Genomic DNA, 16,695 nt, shown 5'->3' with positions numbered 1-16,695 from the left:
TACACTCTTCCCAGATTCCACTCACCTGCCCAGCCATGTGTAAAATATGCACTATTGAAGATATGCATATATTTACAGAATCATGCGTAGCTGGATTTTTGGCATTTACACACACACATGTACATATATGTTAGATTTCTAGTCATTTATGTGCATGTTTGACATGTAAATGTTAACTCCTCCTTTAAAGGAACTATCTCCTAAGGGGGTAAGTTTTAAAACAGGGCACCCACGTTGTGCAGGAAGATGCCAATTTTCAGCCTATTTTATAGATACGTGAAGCTCAGTTTTACATAGTATGCTGACATGGGAATTGAGATGTCCAGGTTGGGACATTGATAATTTCATGCATAATGGCATGCAGGAGTGCATGAGTAACTGCTGGCATGTCGAGTGCAGTAGAAAGTTTTAAAAGTTGCTTGTGGAGAAAAAGAGTGTCTTGCTTTCCCTTAATTGCCACATATGCAGCCTTTTAAAGTTGCTGCACCCTGTAGTTTTGATCCTTTCGCATCTCAACTCCCCTACACTCCTGACCTCAATATAATCCAAAACATCCTGAGAATGACAGCGTTGATTCCTGAACCCCACACCACCACCAATAACGTCATCTATCACATACCCCCTGACACTGAGAGCATCCACTCCAACCTCCCCAACAAAGACACCATCAGCCCCTTCTGACAAAGATCTCATCACCCAACCTCCCCAGGTCCTACTAGGGTCTTACAGGGGGGGAGTAGGGGAGGAGCATTCCCCAGTTGCTGCTGCCCCTTCTGGCACTGGGTTCAAAATGGCATTAGCTGACCTTTAGCAGTGGTCTCATACCTTATAAAATGTGAATACACAGGTACAGTACATGCACACGTTTGCATCTTTTTCGTAGTTCATGTACATTTGGAGGTGGGGATTTGTGTTCTTTTGAGCTGGATCTGGGAGTCTATGATGCCTTTATAAAAAATTTAAAAAGGCCTTTTGGACTCCTCACATAGGTATCCTGTTACAAAATTAACCCTCCCCTCCTTTGGTAGTATCAATATTAGGGAGGGAAGGAAGGTAACTGCTGCTACTGCAGTGACCCCTGCAGGCACAAGAGTGGTATATACAGCTAGTCTCAAGTGGCTACTAAGATAATCCTTCCACTTTTGGCCAGTAATACTTGGCTGAAGCATGTTATTTTGGGAGGAAAGACTATAACATGGGAAGAGGAAAGTTGGGACTTCTTATGAAACTGCTAAATGAGCACCAAGAGGACAATTCTATAACTGTGCACCTCTATTTAGGCAACTATTCTATAAAGTAAAGTGCCTACTTTCCTTTATAGAATACTAGCATTACAGGTTAGATATGTGTGTATAATTTAAGTGCGAGCACTTATGCCAGCCATAGAGCTCATGCTCCACCCGAACACCACTCATGTGGTGTGGCTACGACTCTTCAGCTTGGAGAAGAGATGGCTGAGGAGAGATATGATAGAGGTCTTTCCAAAACTACTAGGACTAGGGAGCACACAATGAAGCTACTAAGTAATAAATTTAAAAACAAATAGGAGAAAATATTTCTTCACTCAACGTGTAATTAAACTCTGGTATTCATTGCTAAAGAATGTGGTAAAAGCAGTAAGCATAGCAGGGATTAAAAAAAGGCTTGGACAAGATCCTAAAAGCAAAGTCCATAAACCATTATCAAAATGAACTTGTAAAATTCACTACTTATTTCTAGGATAAGAAGCAGGTACTTGTGACCTGGATTGGCCACTATTGGAAAAGGATACTGGGCTTGATGGACCTTCGGTCTATCCCAGTATGGCAATGCTTATGTTCTTATATAACTTATGTTTAAACCCAGCTTTCAACTATGCACTATTTAGACGTCTTTTGACAATATAGCGTGTAGGTGGAATTTTGACATATATGTGTGTACAACATAGTATTCTAATCATTTGCATGTGTATTTGGTATGTAAATGTTAGCCCCCCCCCCCCTCACTGAGGCATGTGCTCCAATGCTTTCATTTTCTACACGTCTCTGTTCTATGTATTACAATGAAATGTTACCTTGTTGAGGAGTCTGACACTGAGGTCCAGTCCAGGTATTCGTACAGTTACAGAAGTAGCCATTAATGCCGTCCACACAGCTGCCACCATTCTGACAAGGGTTGCTGGAACATTCATTGATATTCTCTGTACAGTTGGTGCTTGTCCAGCCCGGATCGCACAGACAAATATAACCAGACATTGTAGCCTTCAAGGTGAAATCAAATTAAAAAATTGTGGTTTTGAATTAATTAATAGATTACATAAAACTGAGAGCAGAATATGTGCTAATTGGGCATCTTTTCTAGGACACTGGGGACTTTCTGTGGGCATCAAATGTCAGGCCATGATAATTGAGATACCAGAGGAGTTAGTTTCAATTACTCACATTGACAGCTGCTCAAAATATATGCTAGCGATCAATTTTCCATAAAAAGAGGTGTTCATGCAAATGTTGAGGGTCCTTTTACTAAGGTGCGCTGCAAAAATTGCCTGCAATAGTATAGAAGTGTGTTTTGGGCTCACACAGAATCATTTTTCAGCACACCTGCAAAAAAGGCCTTTTTAAAATTTTTGTCGAAAATGGATGTGCGGCAAAATGAAACTTACCGCATGTCCATTTTGGATCTGAGATCTTACCGCCAGCCATTGACCTAGTGGCAGGGCCGGCCCTAGGGTTTCTAGCGCCCTCCTGCAGTCTATTAGTCGGCGCCCCTACCCATCCAGAGGCCAGATCACTATGGCTCCGCCCCCACAGTAGACACACCCCTTTTACCAGCCATGGCATCATTGAAAATATTACACCAGTATAGAAGAAAAATAACTTAGCACACAGACCAGGAATTAGGAGAAAAGACAGTCTTGCCAACTCTGAAAAACAATATGTTATCAAAATTTCAGAATCTAACAAACAGATCCCTATTCAGACACTTGGCCTTGCAGTCACACTTGTAGAACAGAGATAGCCCCTCTTCAAATTCTTCAAAAATTAACCTGAAATCCTAAGAAGTTAGACTCTGCATGCAGCACAATAGCCTTCCCATCGAGCACAGCTTAGGATCTAGCTAGGACAGACTTAATCAGCATAAACTAACATATTCTACAATCTGAGTTGGACAGACTAACAGGAGTTACTGAAGTGGGAATGAGAGATAGGTGATGGTTAGGAATTGAAAGCAGGCATCTAGCCCTCCTGTCCTGTGAGTTGCTGTGTTGGGGGGGGGGGGGGGGGGGTCAGGTGCATCACTAAACAGCAGTCTCTGACAAAACAAGGGTCCAGGCTCTGCTGTGCTGTCTCTGTCTGAGCCCTCTCTGGGCAGAGGACAGAGGTTAGCTGAGCTCCCACAAGTTATTTCAGAGCCAGATTCAGTTGGAGCAGTGACCTCCTCTGACAAACACAAGGTGGATATTTCTCTGCTTGGGAGGGGGAGGGGATGGGACAGAGAGCTGACAGCTTTGGAGCCAGACTGAGATGAGCAGCAGAGATTAGATACTCAGCAGAGCTTGATTGTTTGCAAAGTGGCACCCTTGTAAGGCAGGCGCCTCCCTGCAGTGCTTACCCTGCTTACTGGGTTTGACTGGCCCTGCCTAGTGGTAAAGTCTCACACAGTAACCGAGAGGTAATGACCTACGCGCATCAAATGCCACTTGACGTGCGCCAGAAAATAAAAAATTATTTTTTGGACATGCGTAGCGGACGCACATCAAAAATGAAATTACCACAAAGGCCACATGGTAGCTGGGTGGGAACTCGGAATTGGCGCACGTTGGGCGCATGTAGTCGCTTACGTGGCTTAGTAAAAGGGCCCCTTGGTGTTTTGTGCTATTTTTGTTGTTGTTATATAAACACGTCTTTTGTGAAAAAATTTCACAGAATTGGGTCCATCAGAGTCACAGGCAGCTCCTTGTGACTCTGGGCAAGTCATTTAACCCTCCATTGCTCCATGTAAGCCGCATTGAGCCTGCCATGAGTGGGAAAGTGCGGGGTACAAATGTAACAAAAAATAAATAAATAAATAAAATAGTAAACACTTATGTTTACTACCAACATTACAAAAAGGCAGAAATAAATATTCCAGAAATACAAATTTAAAACAATGACACTAATTAACAGCTTTGAGAGACATTGGCATTGCTATAAGGTATTAATTTACCTGGTTGGTTGCTTCAAGCCAGTGTGTTCATCTTTCTGTGAAACTTTCACAACCAAAAGAGCAACTGGTATCAAGTTTATCAGTCCTGTGAGACCCTGTTATTGCTATGTTGTGTGTATTACTTTCGCCTGAATTAATGCCTATGTGAGGCTCTTCTTTGTGTTTCTGGTTTATATGAACTCTGCTACATGCAAAGGCTTATTTCAATGTATAAATATGGAGCTGCTATGATGCATAAACATGCAAATTAATTCATTAGCTATAAAGTTTTTTAAAATTGGGATGTGTAAACCTGTTCATAGGCCAATTTTTGCAAACAAAACAAAATATATATTTTCCAAGATTCAGTCTTTAAATTGTTTGCCAGGACTCATCAAGCCTGCTGCTTATTTTCTGATGCTTCTCATCCATGTTGGCACCAATGATACTGCTAGGTATCCGTTTAAATATATCAAAAGTGACTACATGGCTCTGGGACAGAGGGTGCACCTGATAACTGTTTAGGTGGTGGTCTTATTGATCCTGCCTGTTGAAAGCAAAGGCCAAGGAAGAAAGGCTCGCATCCTCGAAATGAATGAATAGTTGTGCTAAAGGTGTCATCAAAAGTGTTTTATGCATTCTGAACCTTGGGATGATGCTTCCAAGGGCTGCTGAACAGAGATGGCACCCATCTATCAAAGAAGGATTGAAGTATCTTCCATAGTAGACTGGTATCCTACTGAAGAGGGCTTTAAACCAGGGTTGTTGGTGATGGGTATACAAAGCCTTCAGGTAAGTAAAACATTAAATATGTCATGTCCCCTACCTCAATGCAAGCGGCGTCCTCAGGCTGTGTGGGGTCCCATTGACATGCACACTTGACTAGTACAGCACTGAGCTATGTGTGTGTAGTTCTTCTCTGGGTTGGTTCAGAGAGCCGGTGGTTGCAGGCTCCTTGATTGCTTTGCTTCTGTGCACCTGTGTCTGCTCTCTCTCTACCTGGCTTCCCTTTCCCCTATCAGCTATGTGTGCTGACTAAGTTCTGGTAGGAACATTCTTTGTCTTTCCTTGCTTCTCTCCTATTGGTCTCCCAGTTTCCTCCTCCTCCTGCTCTTATCCTATGGCTGTGCTCCTTCTCCCTGCTGGTTCCTGCTGATGTCAGACGCCAGCACTTTATTAGCTGAGCTCTTCCTGGACTCCATGCTTCGGCGTCTACTTTGGTAGGTGTTACTTGGTCTGTAGTTTGCTTCTTATCTACTTGTCCCTCGTTGTTGACTTTGCCTGTACCTGGATTACTCTCTTGCCTGCTGCCTGCCTATTGACTTTGCCTGTACCTGGATTACTCTCTTGCCTGCTGCCTACCTAGTGACGCATCCTGCTTCGGGATTATTCTCCTTTCTGCTGACCTCCTGGCCGAATCCCTTGGCGCCCTTTTCTCATCTTTCCACGTAAGTCCTGCTGGCCACCTGCACCTGGGGGCTCAACTTCCGAGGAACGGTGGTCACCGCAGGTGAACCTTGGGGTTGCCCGGCCGCCAAGCAGAACCCAGGTTCACTACATCGGACTCGGCAGTGCTCTACTTGGTACAAGAACTCACGTACAGGACAGTAAGCTGAAACCATGAGTTCGCCGTACAAACCCGGCCTGTCTGAGTTGGCCCAGGTTCTTTGGCAGCAACAGGCCCACCTAAACCGTCTGTCCGGAGCTCTACAGGATGTCAACCCTTCAATCCCAACAACAGCCTCCGGCTGCGTCATCCAGATCCGTGTTACCTACTCCAGGGTTGTGGCTTTCTGAGCCTCCCTGGTTCGACGGCACTCCTTCTGCTTGCCGAGGGTTCCTCAACCAATGTCTTATGCTGTTTAAAATGCAACCGGCAGCCTTTTCTACGGATAGACTCAAGATAGCCTATATACAGTAACCTCTCTGCTCTCCGTATCCGCATTGGCTTGGGCCTCTCCTCTCTGGGAGCAACGGGACCTTTTACTCTCTGATCTTTGAGAATTTCTTTGCCGCTTCTGGTTAGTTTTCGATATGCTGGGACGGCCCTCCTCTGCAGCCGCAGAACTTCTACGAATTCAACAAGGCATTTGTTCTGTTGGTGCCTATGCTGTTTGCTTTTGAACCCTAGTTTCGGATGTAAGACGGAACCAAGAGGCCCTTACGGCCATATTCTGGCAAGGACTCAACGACCGGATCAAAGATGAATTGGCCGGCCGGGAACGTCCGAATACTTTGGATGCTCTGATCACCCTCTGCGTCCATATCGATGTACAGTTTCAAGAAAGGTCACTGGAACGTTCTACTCAGCGCTACTCTCAGAGACCATCTCCTCGGACACCGCACCCTTCTTCACCCAGAGGTGTGGCAAGCTCTACTTCCAGAGTCCCTGAAGAGCCAATGGTTATCGGATGGCATCGCCTCTCTGAGAAGGAGAGGGCTCACCGTCGGGACAATCAACTTTGCCACTATTGTGGGCAGGCTGACCACTTTCTAAGATATTGCCCGAATAAACCGGGAAATGCCTAGACCCATGGTCACTGAAGGGGGTGGCCCTGGGTCGTTTTTCATCTCTTCCAGATAACCTTGTCTCTGTTCCTATCTCCCTGCATTGGAAAGAACTTTGTGTGAGTACCAAGGCTTTGATCGATTCAGGAGCAGGAGGAAATTTTATTGACGCCGGTCTCCTGAACCAACTAGGAGCTCCTTCAATTCCTTGCAAACTCAGGGTACAGGTGACCTCCATTCAAGGTTTAACTCTTCCGTACTCCATCACTCACGTTGCCCAGCCCTTGCAGATGCAAATTGGAATTTTACACAAGGAGGAGATTCAGTTTCTGGTGCTTCCCCAGGCCATTCATCCCGTTATTTTGGGCCTACCCTGGTTACGACAACATGCACCAAGTATTAACTGGGCTACTGGTGATATCAGCAGTTGGGGTTCTCAATGTTTCGCTACATGTCTCACGCTGGTGGTGCCATCCCCGAGGACTATTGCTGCCTCCCCATGTGCCCATGTGATGCTTCTCTCCCCAAGGAATACCGTGATTTCAAAGACGTCTTTAATGCTCAGGAGGCGGACTCCCTTCCTCCACATTGCCCTTTTGACTGCCCCATTGAGCTATTCCCAGGCAAAATGCCCCCTCAAGGCTAGCTCTACACCCTCTCTTGGGAGGAATCTAATACCATGCGGGAATATATTCAAGAAAACTTCCATAAGGGCTTCATCAGACCCTCTTCATCCCCGGTGGGGGCAGGGTTCTTTTTTGTCACCAAGTAAGATGGCTCGCTGTGACCCTGCATTGACTACTGAATGAAATAACCATCAAAAATCGGTATCCGCTTCCCCTCATTCCAGAACTTTTTGACCGTCTGCAAGGGGCATCTATCTTTAGCAAGTTGGATCTCCAAGGTGCACACAACCTAGTCCGAATTCACCATGGGTACGAATGGAAGACCGCTTTTAATATTCATGAGGGACATTTTGAGTATTTAGTTATGCCATTTACACCTGCGGTGTTTCAGGAATTCATCAATTTTATTTTCAAGATCTTCTGTACTCCTCGGTCATAGTTTACTTGGATGACATCCTGGTATTCTCTACTTCTGTTAAGGACTATTTTCATCACATGCGTACGGTCCTTCACTGCCTCTGGAGCCACCACCTATTGACCAAGCTGGAGAAGTGCTCATTTCATCAACGATCTATCCCATTCTTGGGATATATCGTCTCCTTGAATGGCCTCCAAATGGACCCCGCTAAACTCCGAGCCATCCGAGATTGGCCCATGCCCTAGGGTCTCCGGGGCCTTGCAACAATTTTTGGCATTTGCTAACTACTACTGGCAGTTCATCCATCGATATTCCATCATCACTGCCCCTCTCACCGTGCTGATATTTTTGGTGGCCCCGAATGGCTCAAGATATCTTACATTTTGTTTCTACTTGTCTCACTTGTGCCTGGAACAAGTTCCCACCTGGCAAGCCGTGGGGACGCCTGCAGCCTTTACCAGTTACATAACTCTCATGGCAGGAAATATTAATGGATTTTGTTACTGAGCTCCCTGAGTCCCAAGGGCACATAGTCATTTGGGTAGTGGTGGAACAAATGTTCCTGGATAGCCCATTTTATCCCCATGAAGGCCCTTCCTTCTGCTGCTGCCCTTGCCAGGGCCTTTATCCAACACATTTTCCGCTGACATGGTCTCCCTCTGCGGATCATTAGTGATCGGGGCTCTCAATTCACTTCAAGGTTCTGGAGAGCACTGTGCTCTACTTTTAAGATTACCACTCATTTAATCTACTACTACTTAACATTTCTAAAGCGCTACTAGGGTTACGCAGCGCTGTACAATTTAACATAGAGGGACGGTCCCTGCTCAAAGAGCTTACTCTTCGTTACCGTTGTGTTTTCCCTGATCACCCCTTTTTAAAAAAATTTTATTTATTTATATTTTTTACAAACTATTTTACAAGTCAAATACTTGAACAGGAAAAAAACGGAAAAGTAAATTATTATATATCACATTAAGAAAAATTATTATTCCTCTTTAGACCACATTTGAGGGGGAGTGTACATTACATAGCTTAGGAGACAAGCTTAAGGAAATAATTTCAGAAATGCTTAACACACTTTAACCCCACCCTGACCATTACATATTCTCAACTTGGATATTGCCAGTAGTCACCCTTTTTAAATCTATAAAGGCACGTAATTGCTCTGGAAGAAAAAAAAACATATTTTAACCCAGTGTATTTAACATCACATTTACATGGATAATTAAGATAGAAAGATGCTCCGATTGCTAAAGTGTCCGTTCTCAAAGCCAAAAAAGCCTTCCTCCTTTCTTGTGTTTGCTTTGTAACGTCCGGAAAAATCCAGATCTTTTTACCATAGAACAAAGTATGCAGATTTCGAAGGGATAAACGCTTCACCGCCTCCAAATCTTGCTCGAATACAAATGAAACCAATAAAGTCATTCTTTCAGAATCTTCAGATAGTGATGCTTCTAAAAGTTCAGATATATTCAGTAAATCTTTCTTTTTTTCTTGATGAATCATTTCCAATGATTCCTTCACGGCTTTTTTATTAGGTATGTAGTATATCCTATTTATTGGGGGAATAGTTTCTGGGGTAAATTTCAAAATTTCGAACAAATATTTATTCCAAATTAGTAATACCCCGAGATTTTGGAAAGTTCAGAAAACGAAGATTTAATCTGCGATTATAATTTTCTATCTGTTCAATTTTTCGATGAATTATCATTTTATCTTTTATTATCATAGCTGAAAAATCTTGTAATTTCTTTACATCTTCTTTAATTGTAATCACTTGAGTATTAAATTCTATCTTAATGCCTTCCAAAGAGTTAAATAAAATATCAACAGTACTCACTAAAGTCGAAACTTCAGCTGTAGATTTGGCCACTGTAGTATCCAGTTGTTGGAGAGCTTCCCATATGCACAAACAGGTCTCAAACCTCCATCGGGACCCGCCTTCTCAATACCTCGATCCAGAGGCCGACCTTCAATACATTCGGATTCAGGGTGCCTCTATTGAGATAAGCATCCTTTGGGGAGAGGCAGTGGGTTGAGAGCTGGGGGAGAGAGAGCAACATCCAGCCCTAAGTCTCCAGAGTCTTCTCCTCCTAGAGCAACAGCAGGGCTCCTCCCGGTATTTGGGGCAGAGGTTCTCGTGGCAAACCTTTCAATTGATTGCTGCTGTGGAGAGGAGGTTCTGACCGTCGAGAAGCCAGCCTTAACTGTCCCTTTGCGTTTAGTATGAGGCATCTGAGATGAGGAATAAGTTTTAATACAGAGCAACCAACGAGAGAGCTAAACCACGATCAACAGCGTACTGCCATCTTGACATGCCCCCGGGCCCTGATCACCCCTTTTACTCCTCAGTCCAACTGATTCTTTTGCCAGCTTCCTGCTTTTAATACACCTTTAAAAACTTTTACTATGTGTTTTTGCCTCCAACGCAATCTTTTTTTCGAAGTCCCTCCTAGCCTTCCTGATCAGCGCTTTGCACTTGACTTGGCATTCCTTATGCTGTTTCTTATTATTTTCAGTCGGTTCCTTCTTCCATTTTCTGAAGGATTTTCTTTTAGCTCTAATAGCTTCCTTCACCTCACTTTTTTACCATGCCGGCTGTCGTTTAGTCTTCCATCCTCCTTTTTTAATATGCAGAATATATTTGGCCTGGGCTTCCAGGATGGTGTTTTTGAACAGCATCCACGCCTGATGTAAATTTTTGATCCTCGCAGCCGCTCCTCTAAGTTTTTTTTTTACTGCTCTTCTCTCTCTTTTAAAGTTAAATGCTAACGTATTTGATTTCCTGTGTATACTTACTTCAAAGCTAATATCAAATCTGATCATATTATGATCACTGTTATCAAGCAGCCCTAGCACCATTACCTCCCGCACCACATCATATGCTCCACTAAGGACTAGGTCTAGAATTTTTCCTTCTCTCGTTGGCTCCTGTACCAACTGCTCTATAAAGCTTTACCTCCCTAGCGTGCCCCAATGTGACATTTACCCAGTCAATATCAGGGTAATTGAAATCACCCATTATTATTGTGTTGCCCAGTTTGTTAGCCAACCTAATTTATAATAACATTTCTACATTCATTTGTTCATCTTGGCCAGGTGGACAGTAGTACTCTTCTATCTACTACTACTACTACTACTACTACTACTATTTAGCATTTCTATAGCGCTACAAGGCATACGGAATTTCAATCCTTAGGGATTCCAAGATGTGTTGTTTCCTGCAGAATTTTCAATCTGTTTGATTCAAGACCCTCCTTAACGTACAATGCTACTCCTCCACCAATTCGATCCACCTTATCATTACGATATAATTTGTACCCTGGTATGACAGTGTCCCACTGGTTATCCTCCTTCCACCAGGTCTCAGAGATGCCTATTATATCTAATTTTTCATTTAGTACAATATATTCTAACTCTCCCATCTTATTTCTTAGGCTCCTGATATGTAAAGTATGAATTAAATTTAATACCCTGTATGGTGACTTTTTTTTTTTTTTTTGAAACAATTTTCCCTTTATTTATTTTATTTATTTGTAGCATTTGTATCCCACATTTTCCCACCAATTTGCAGGCTCAATGTGGCTTACATTTGCCGTAATGGCGGTTGCCATTTCTGGGTAACGGAATTACAAATGGTATTGCGTTAAGGTGCATACATCCATGGAAACATACATGGAACGTGACATGCATGGAATAGATCATGGTGTATATATATATCATGTGCATACATACATGGTAAAGAAGAATACATTATGGTATTGTATGTAGGATTCTGAATAATAACTGGGATTGTAACATACATTAGGTCATCGACTAAAAATATCATATTCAATGTAAGGATTAAAGTATTAGTGGTTGTTCATTTCTAGCAAAGAGTCAAGTGATAAGATTTCGGTTTTGTCTAGATCATGTAGGATCTTATTATTTAGTGTTTAAGATGGATGTTTATGGTATGCCTTCTTGAACAGATCAGTTTTCAGTAGGTTTTTTTGTGGGTTTTTTTGCTGTTTGGGTTTCCCCTTGGTTAATGAAACAGCTGATAAACTCAATTTAGGGGAGTGTCAGCTATTTGTGAGCAGCTCCTGAGGTTCAAGGTTTCTTTTATTTAATTATATTGTGTTATGGTAATCATTCTTCACATTTCACAACTTGGGAGACTATAGAGTGAAGTGCAAAACCATGCCATACTTTAGTAAACATACCACAAAGTGTGCTGATATCAAGTAATTCTTATTGCTGCGTTTTAGCACATTTTTTGCATGCATTATTCATAAAATAGCACACACTATAATGAAATAAGTCAATGAAATGGTGAACTGCTGCCACTGCTAAGCCTTCCAATGCCACAGTGTAAAGTAAAACGTCTGGCTTTAAGTATGATTTTCCACTAACTGGAGCAAATTCAATACTTACAATGCACTGTCCATTCACACAAGGGTTTTGACGTTGGCAGATTTCACTAACAGGTGCGCAGCCAACACTTCCATAACCATTTCCAGAATAGCCAGGCGGACAGATGCAGACAGGAGTTGGACTGCCTATGGGACATGAGATGTGGTGAGCCATTATGATAGTGATGAATGCAAAACGGGGAAAATAAAATAACATATGCTCACCCAGAAACCACCCCCAAAAAGATCACATATTCAGAAAGTACATGTAAAAATGGGTGGTTTTCATGCATAGGGAATTAGGTTTTAGAAATGAAAAGCAAGGCTGATACAAGGATAAAAATACATTCAATATTAAACTCCATTTCATCTAGGATTAAAGGAACAGCAGCAGAAATTGAAAGTGAGAACAAATTAAAGATATATTTAAAAAATACAAAACCCACAAAAGTTATATATTTTTAGATTTCAATGGCACCATTTCCACATGCAAGATGGGTAAAGGTAAAATTCACCATTTCCGCAGCACTTTCCTAGCTCAAAGAAAAAGTGGGAGCAGCAGTTCTTGGAATCCAATGAAAACTTTTTCTTGCTGGCTTCTCTTCACAGGCAAAAAGCCCAGTCTTCACTTCCTCTGCAAATATTTCCATCCATCTCCAGAATCAATGTACCTCTTTTTTTCCTTTCAACTCAGCCATGTGTTGTTAAATAAAATGTAGCCCCACAAACACAACTGTGTATCTACCCATTCAGATGCTAACACCAGGATGCTGAGGAGATCAGTGGAGTAACATTCAGCCCTCGATCACATGTCATTCGATACTAAGATTGATGCTGAAAGCAATCGGAGAATTGCAGAAAGATGACTGAGGACATAGAAGTCCCGAAGCCCTCCAAGGATGCCATGCAAGAAATGAGTTCCAAAAAAGGGTAGTTTTATAACAAGGCACCTAGGATAAGAGGGTACCCTGGTACCTTGGGGTTGTCTTCCTTCTACAGTACAGAAAGGAAATGTTTACTGCACCTCCTATGCCTTAACTACCAGGATAACATTTCCTCTTAGTCTAACAAATTTTGGGGCCCTTTTATAGAGCGGCAGTGGGTTTACCACTCACTAATCTGGAACCACCGCCAGCCGAACATGGGCATCAACGGTAGTTCCAACCCTAGCGTACGCCATTTGCCATGCTACGGAAAATAGCTAGATATTTTACAGTGCAGCGCTAACCTAGTGGTAATTGGGCAGTGCCGCATGCTACCCAGTTACTGTGGGAGCCCTTAATGCTACCTCAGTGGGTCCTTGGTGGTAATGAACTTTTTCAACGCTCTTACTTCTTGTTTGGGCTGGTCATTTGGACTTGATTTTGCTTCTACTCCTTGCTCTTGTTCATTAAGTGCTCCCCCTCTCTCCATGGCCACACCTCCATGGCCACATGGTAAGTGAAATCTTACTGCAAGGCCATGCCATTTTTTGGCCTTTTTACCCGCTGTGGTATTTTTGTAGTGCCAGAAATAGCGCATACTGGGGGTGGAAACTACCGCCAGGCTGCTGTGGTTACCTGGCAATACTTCTGGTTTAGCCCATGTTGGTCATACCACTGCTTAGGAAAAGACCCCTAAGGGAGGGTGCTGTTTGGTGCCTTATTTGATTTAGTCTATTAATATTTATATTCTCACTTTGAGTAGCGGGAGCCAATTGAAGGCAGGGGCGTAGCCAGACTTCAGCGGTAGGGGGGTCCAGAGCCGAGGTGAGGGGGCACATTTTAGCCCCCCCCCCCCCGCCGCCGCCGCCACCGACCCCCCCCCCCCGCCACCATTGTCAACACCTCCAACAACTTTGACCCCCCCCCCCACCGACGACCCTCTCGACCCCCCGCCCGCCGTCACCTACCTTTGCCGGCGGGGGACCCCAACCCCCACCAGCCAAAGTCTTCTTCCTTCGTTTGGTTTCTCAGTCTGACGCCCTGCACGTACAACGGGCAGGACGTCAGACTGAGAAACCAAACGAAGGAAGACTTCGGCTTGCGGGGGTTGGGGTCCCCCGCCGGCAAAGGTAGCAGGCGGCGGGTTGGAGGCGGGGGGTCCAGGGCCAAATCTACGGGGGCCCAGGCCCCCGTGGCCCCATAGCAGCTACGCCCCTGATTGAAGGGGCCACAAAGGTGAAAGTTCACTTAGCGGTGACTAATACCAGTCTTACTCAAATGGCAATGCAAAAAATTTTGGATCATTGTTAAAGTGGTGTTCCCATATAAATATAACAATCTGGCTTCTTTAACTGGTCTGAAGTTGGTCAGTAGTACACAGCTTTAGAGGGTCTGTTTCTGATACCCCAATGTTGCATACAGAATTCGTCATTTACCTATGCAAGCTACTAAATGTGTTGTGACTGATATTCTTGTTAATACTGCAGAAATGTTTTTTTGAATTGTTTGAAAGGGATGTAGTGAACAGACCATTAAAGATTACTGTACCTAGGTTTTAAAAAGGTTTGGACAAGTTCCTGGAGGAAAAGTCCATGGTCTGCTATTGAGGTAGACGTGAGGAAGCCACTGCTTGTCAATGGATCAGTAGCATGGAATGTTGCTACTATTTGGGTTTCTGCAAGGTAGTTGTGATCTAGGTTGGCCACTATTGGAAGCAGGATACTGGGTTAAATGGACCACTGGTCTGACCCAGTGTGGCTATTCTTATGTTCTAAGGCAATGGTTGTAGCTATGCTTTGGCTTATACTTAGAGAGCAGGTTTTACTTTTTAAGCTGGCTGATGCTGAAGTTACTGGGGAGCGTTATGGCATAACATTTTCTTTCTGTACTGTACAAGTAAGACACCTTCAAAGTACCACAGAAATTGTGAAGCACCAGCAACAATGGAATGGCACAAATCAAGCAGAGGAGGAGGAGGACGGCTGGCATCTACATTCACTGACATAGTCGCCTCTTACACAAAATCCAAATAATCCACCATTGTGATCTCAACCATACCGTCAGTTTAAATCCATCACTTTCAGTGTCTTTGTATGTAGATGCCAGTCCTTCTCCTCCTCCTCTGCTTGATTTATGCCTGTCACTTCAAAAGCTGACCTAACCCCTGAATTCCAATGGCCAAATCTTTGTGGGGAGATCCTCCTACCCACTGAACACCAGTGCCACAGTTTCCATCCTCATTGCCTTGAGGTCTTCCAGCTATTATTATTATTATTATTATTCCAGCTATTATTGCTGCTGCTTTACCCCTTTAATGGTGCCTTTGGGTCTTTCTGCCACTGTTTACTTTTTCATGTCATATATATATATATATATGTTACAATCCAATTGTTTCAGAAGTTATGTTTGGGACTGATCAATAGTAGCTCCTCGTTGCTAGCTCGGGGAACCATACACAGGAACACTTAGGTTTCATTCCAATCTTCCTTTCAATGAAGGAACTCTCAGTCGTACCCTATGGAGACATTCAGATACTCCTTCATACGTCCTTGAAATGTGCTCATTTTCCCACAAAACTCCAAATCTGACTGACTTTCTTGGTGCTTATTTGCCCTACACCTGGAAGATTTGGGGTCTTTCTGCCAATTCTGGTACTGTGTTGTCTCTCTCCCCATGCCTTGGGGTCTTCATTCCACTGTTTGTGCCGCTCAGTCCCCCTCACAGTGGATCGGAGTCTTCATGCAGATGTTAGCACCCTTTGCCCCTGTTTTGGTACTATGGAGACTTCATGCCACCCTTGATATCTCTCATGCCATTGCCCTGTATGGCAGATGATTGATACCATGTTATAGCAAGTTTGATTAAAATTGATGGAAAACCCCATAGAGTGGAAAATTGTTTCTTCCATTGACCATAATGGATCTGAATGATCCAAATAATTAATCTAAAAATGAACTAAATGAGTAAATAAACCAAAGATAAACTGAACCAAACATTTTGATGTGCACATCTCCAAGACCTCCAAGGATTTTTAACCACCTGTTTTGCAGCTAGTAAATCTTTCCATTTAACAAAATGTATGTAGAGCATTAGCTAGTCATTCATATCAGAAGGGGAAGAATGTTTTGCTGAAATGCTGGATTGGATCTCCTCAAGAAGTGCAAATTGAAAAGTAGAAATAAAAAGTAGCAGTGAGATTAACTGATTGACGTAAAAGGTAAACCACTTCAATAATTCAGAGAGAGAAAAAAAAGTCCATGTTTTCTAATTTAATCAGTAAAAATGAATGGTCTGTTTCATTACGGGCTTTCTTGGAATCAATAAATGCTGAATGAATAGCAATTTCTATATTGAGGTTTCTTTTGTAACTGAATTTGCAGATTCCCAAAGGGCTTTGTGAGTAATGAACACTAACTGAATCAGTGAGAAAAGGCTCTTTTCTTCTCAGGGAATCCAGTCTCCATTCAGCTTCTGTTCATTATCTTGTGCTCTAATCACAACCCTTATTATTAAATACTACATACAGTGCCCCCACTGTGAAGGGTGTGTGGCCCAGTGTTGTATGCATCACTGTGCTAACTCCACAATAGAGCTTCACCTCAAGCCCCAATGAAGCAAACTCAAGCTACCCACAGTTCTGTCTATCCTAACTTTAATGT

At 43.1% G+C, this 16,695-nt stretch overlaps 1 protein-coding gene across 2 annotated transcripts in view; it reads right to left on the bottom strand.

The window, feature by feature from the left end:
* CUBN (cubilin) overlaps positions 1 to 16,695 on the bottom strand; it is a 697,556-nt gene that overhangs the window by 635,225 nt on the left and 45,636 nt on the right. For both annotated transcript variants that reach the window (XM_030199596.1, XM_030199602.1), the window contains exons 11-12: positions 12,136 to 12,260; positions 2,054 to 2,240 (exon numbers count right to left, since the gene is read on the bottom strand). In XM_030199596.1, the coding sequence (XP_030055456.1) occupies positions 2,054 to 2,240; positions 12,136 to 12,260 (312 nt within the window). The remainder of the gene's footprint in view (positions 1 to 2,053; positions 2,241 to 12,135; positions 12,261 to 16,695) is intronic.

The sequence above is a fragment of the Microcaecilia unicolor genome, chromosome 1 (assembly GCF_901765095.1).
Source record: "Microcaecilia unicolor chromosome 1, aMicUni1.1, whole genome shotgun sequence".
In the NCBI taxonomy this organism is placed as follows: domain Eukaryota; kingdom Metazoa; phylum Chordata; class Amphibia; order Gymnophiona; family Siphonopidae; genus Microcaecilia; species Microcaecilia unicolor.
This window is presented reverse-complemented; position numbering and strand designations above follow the sequence as displayed.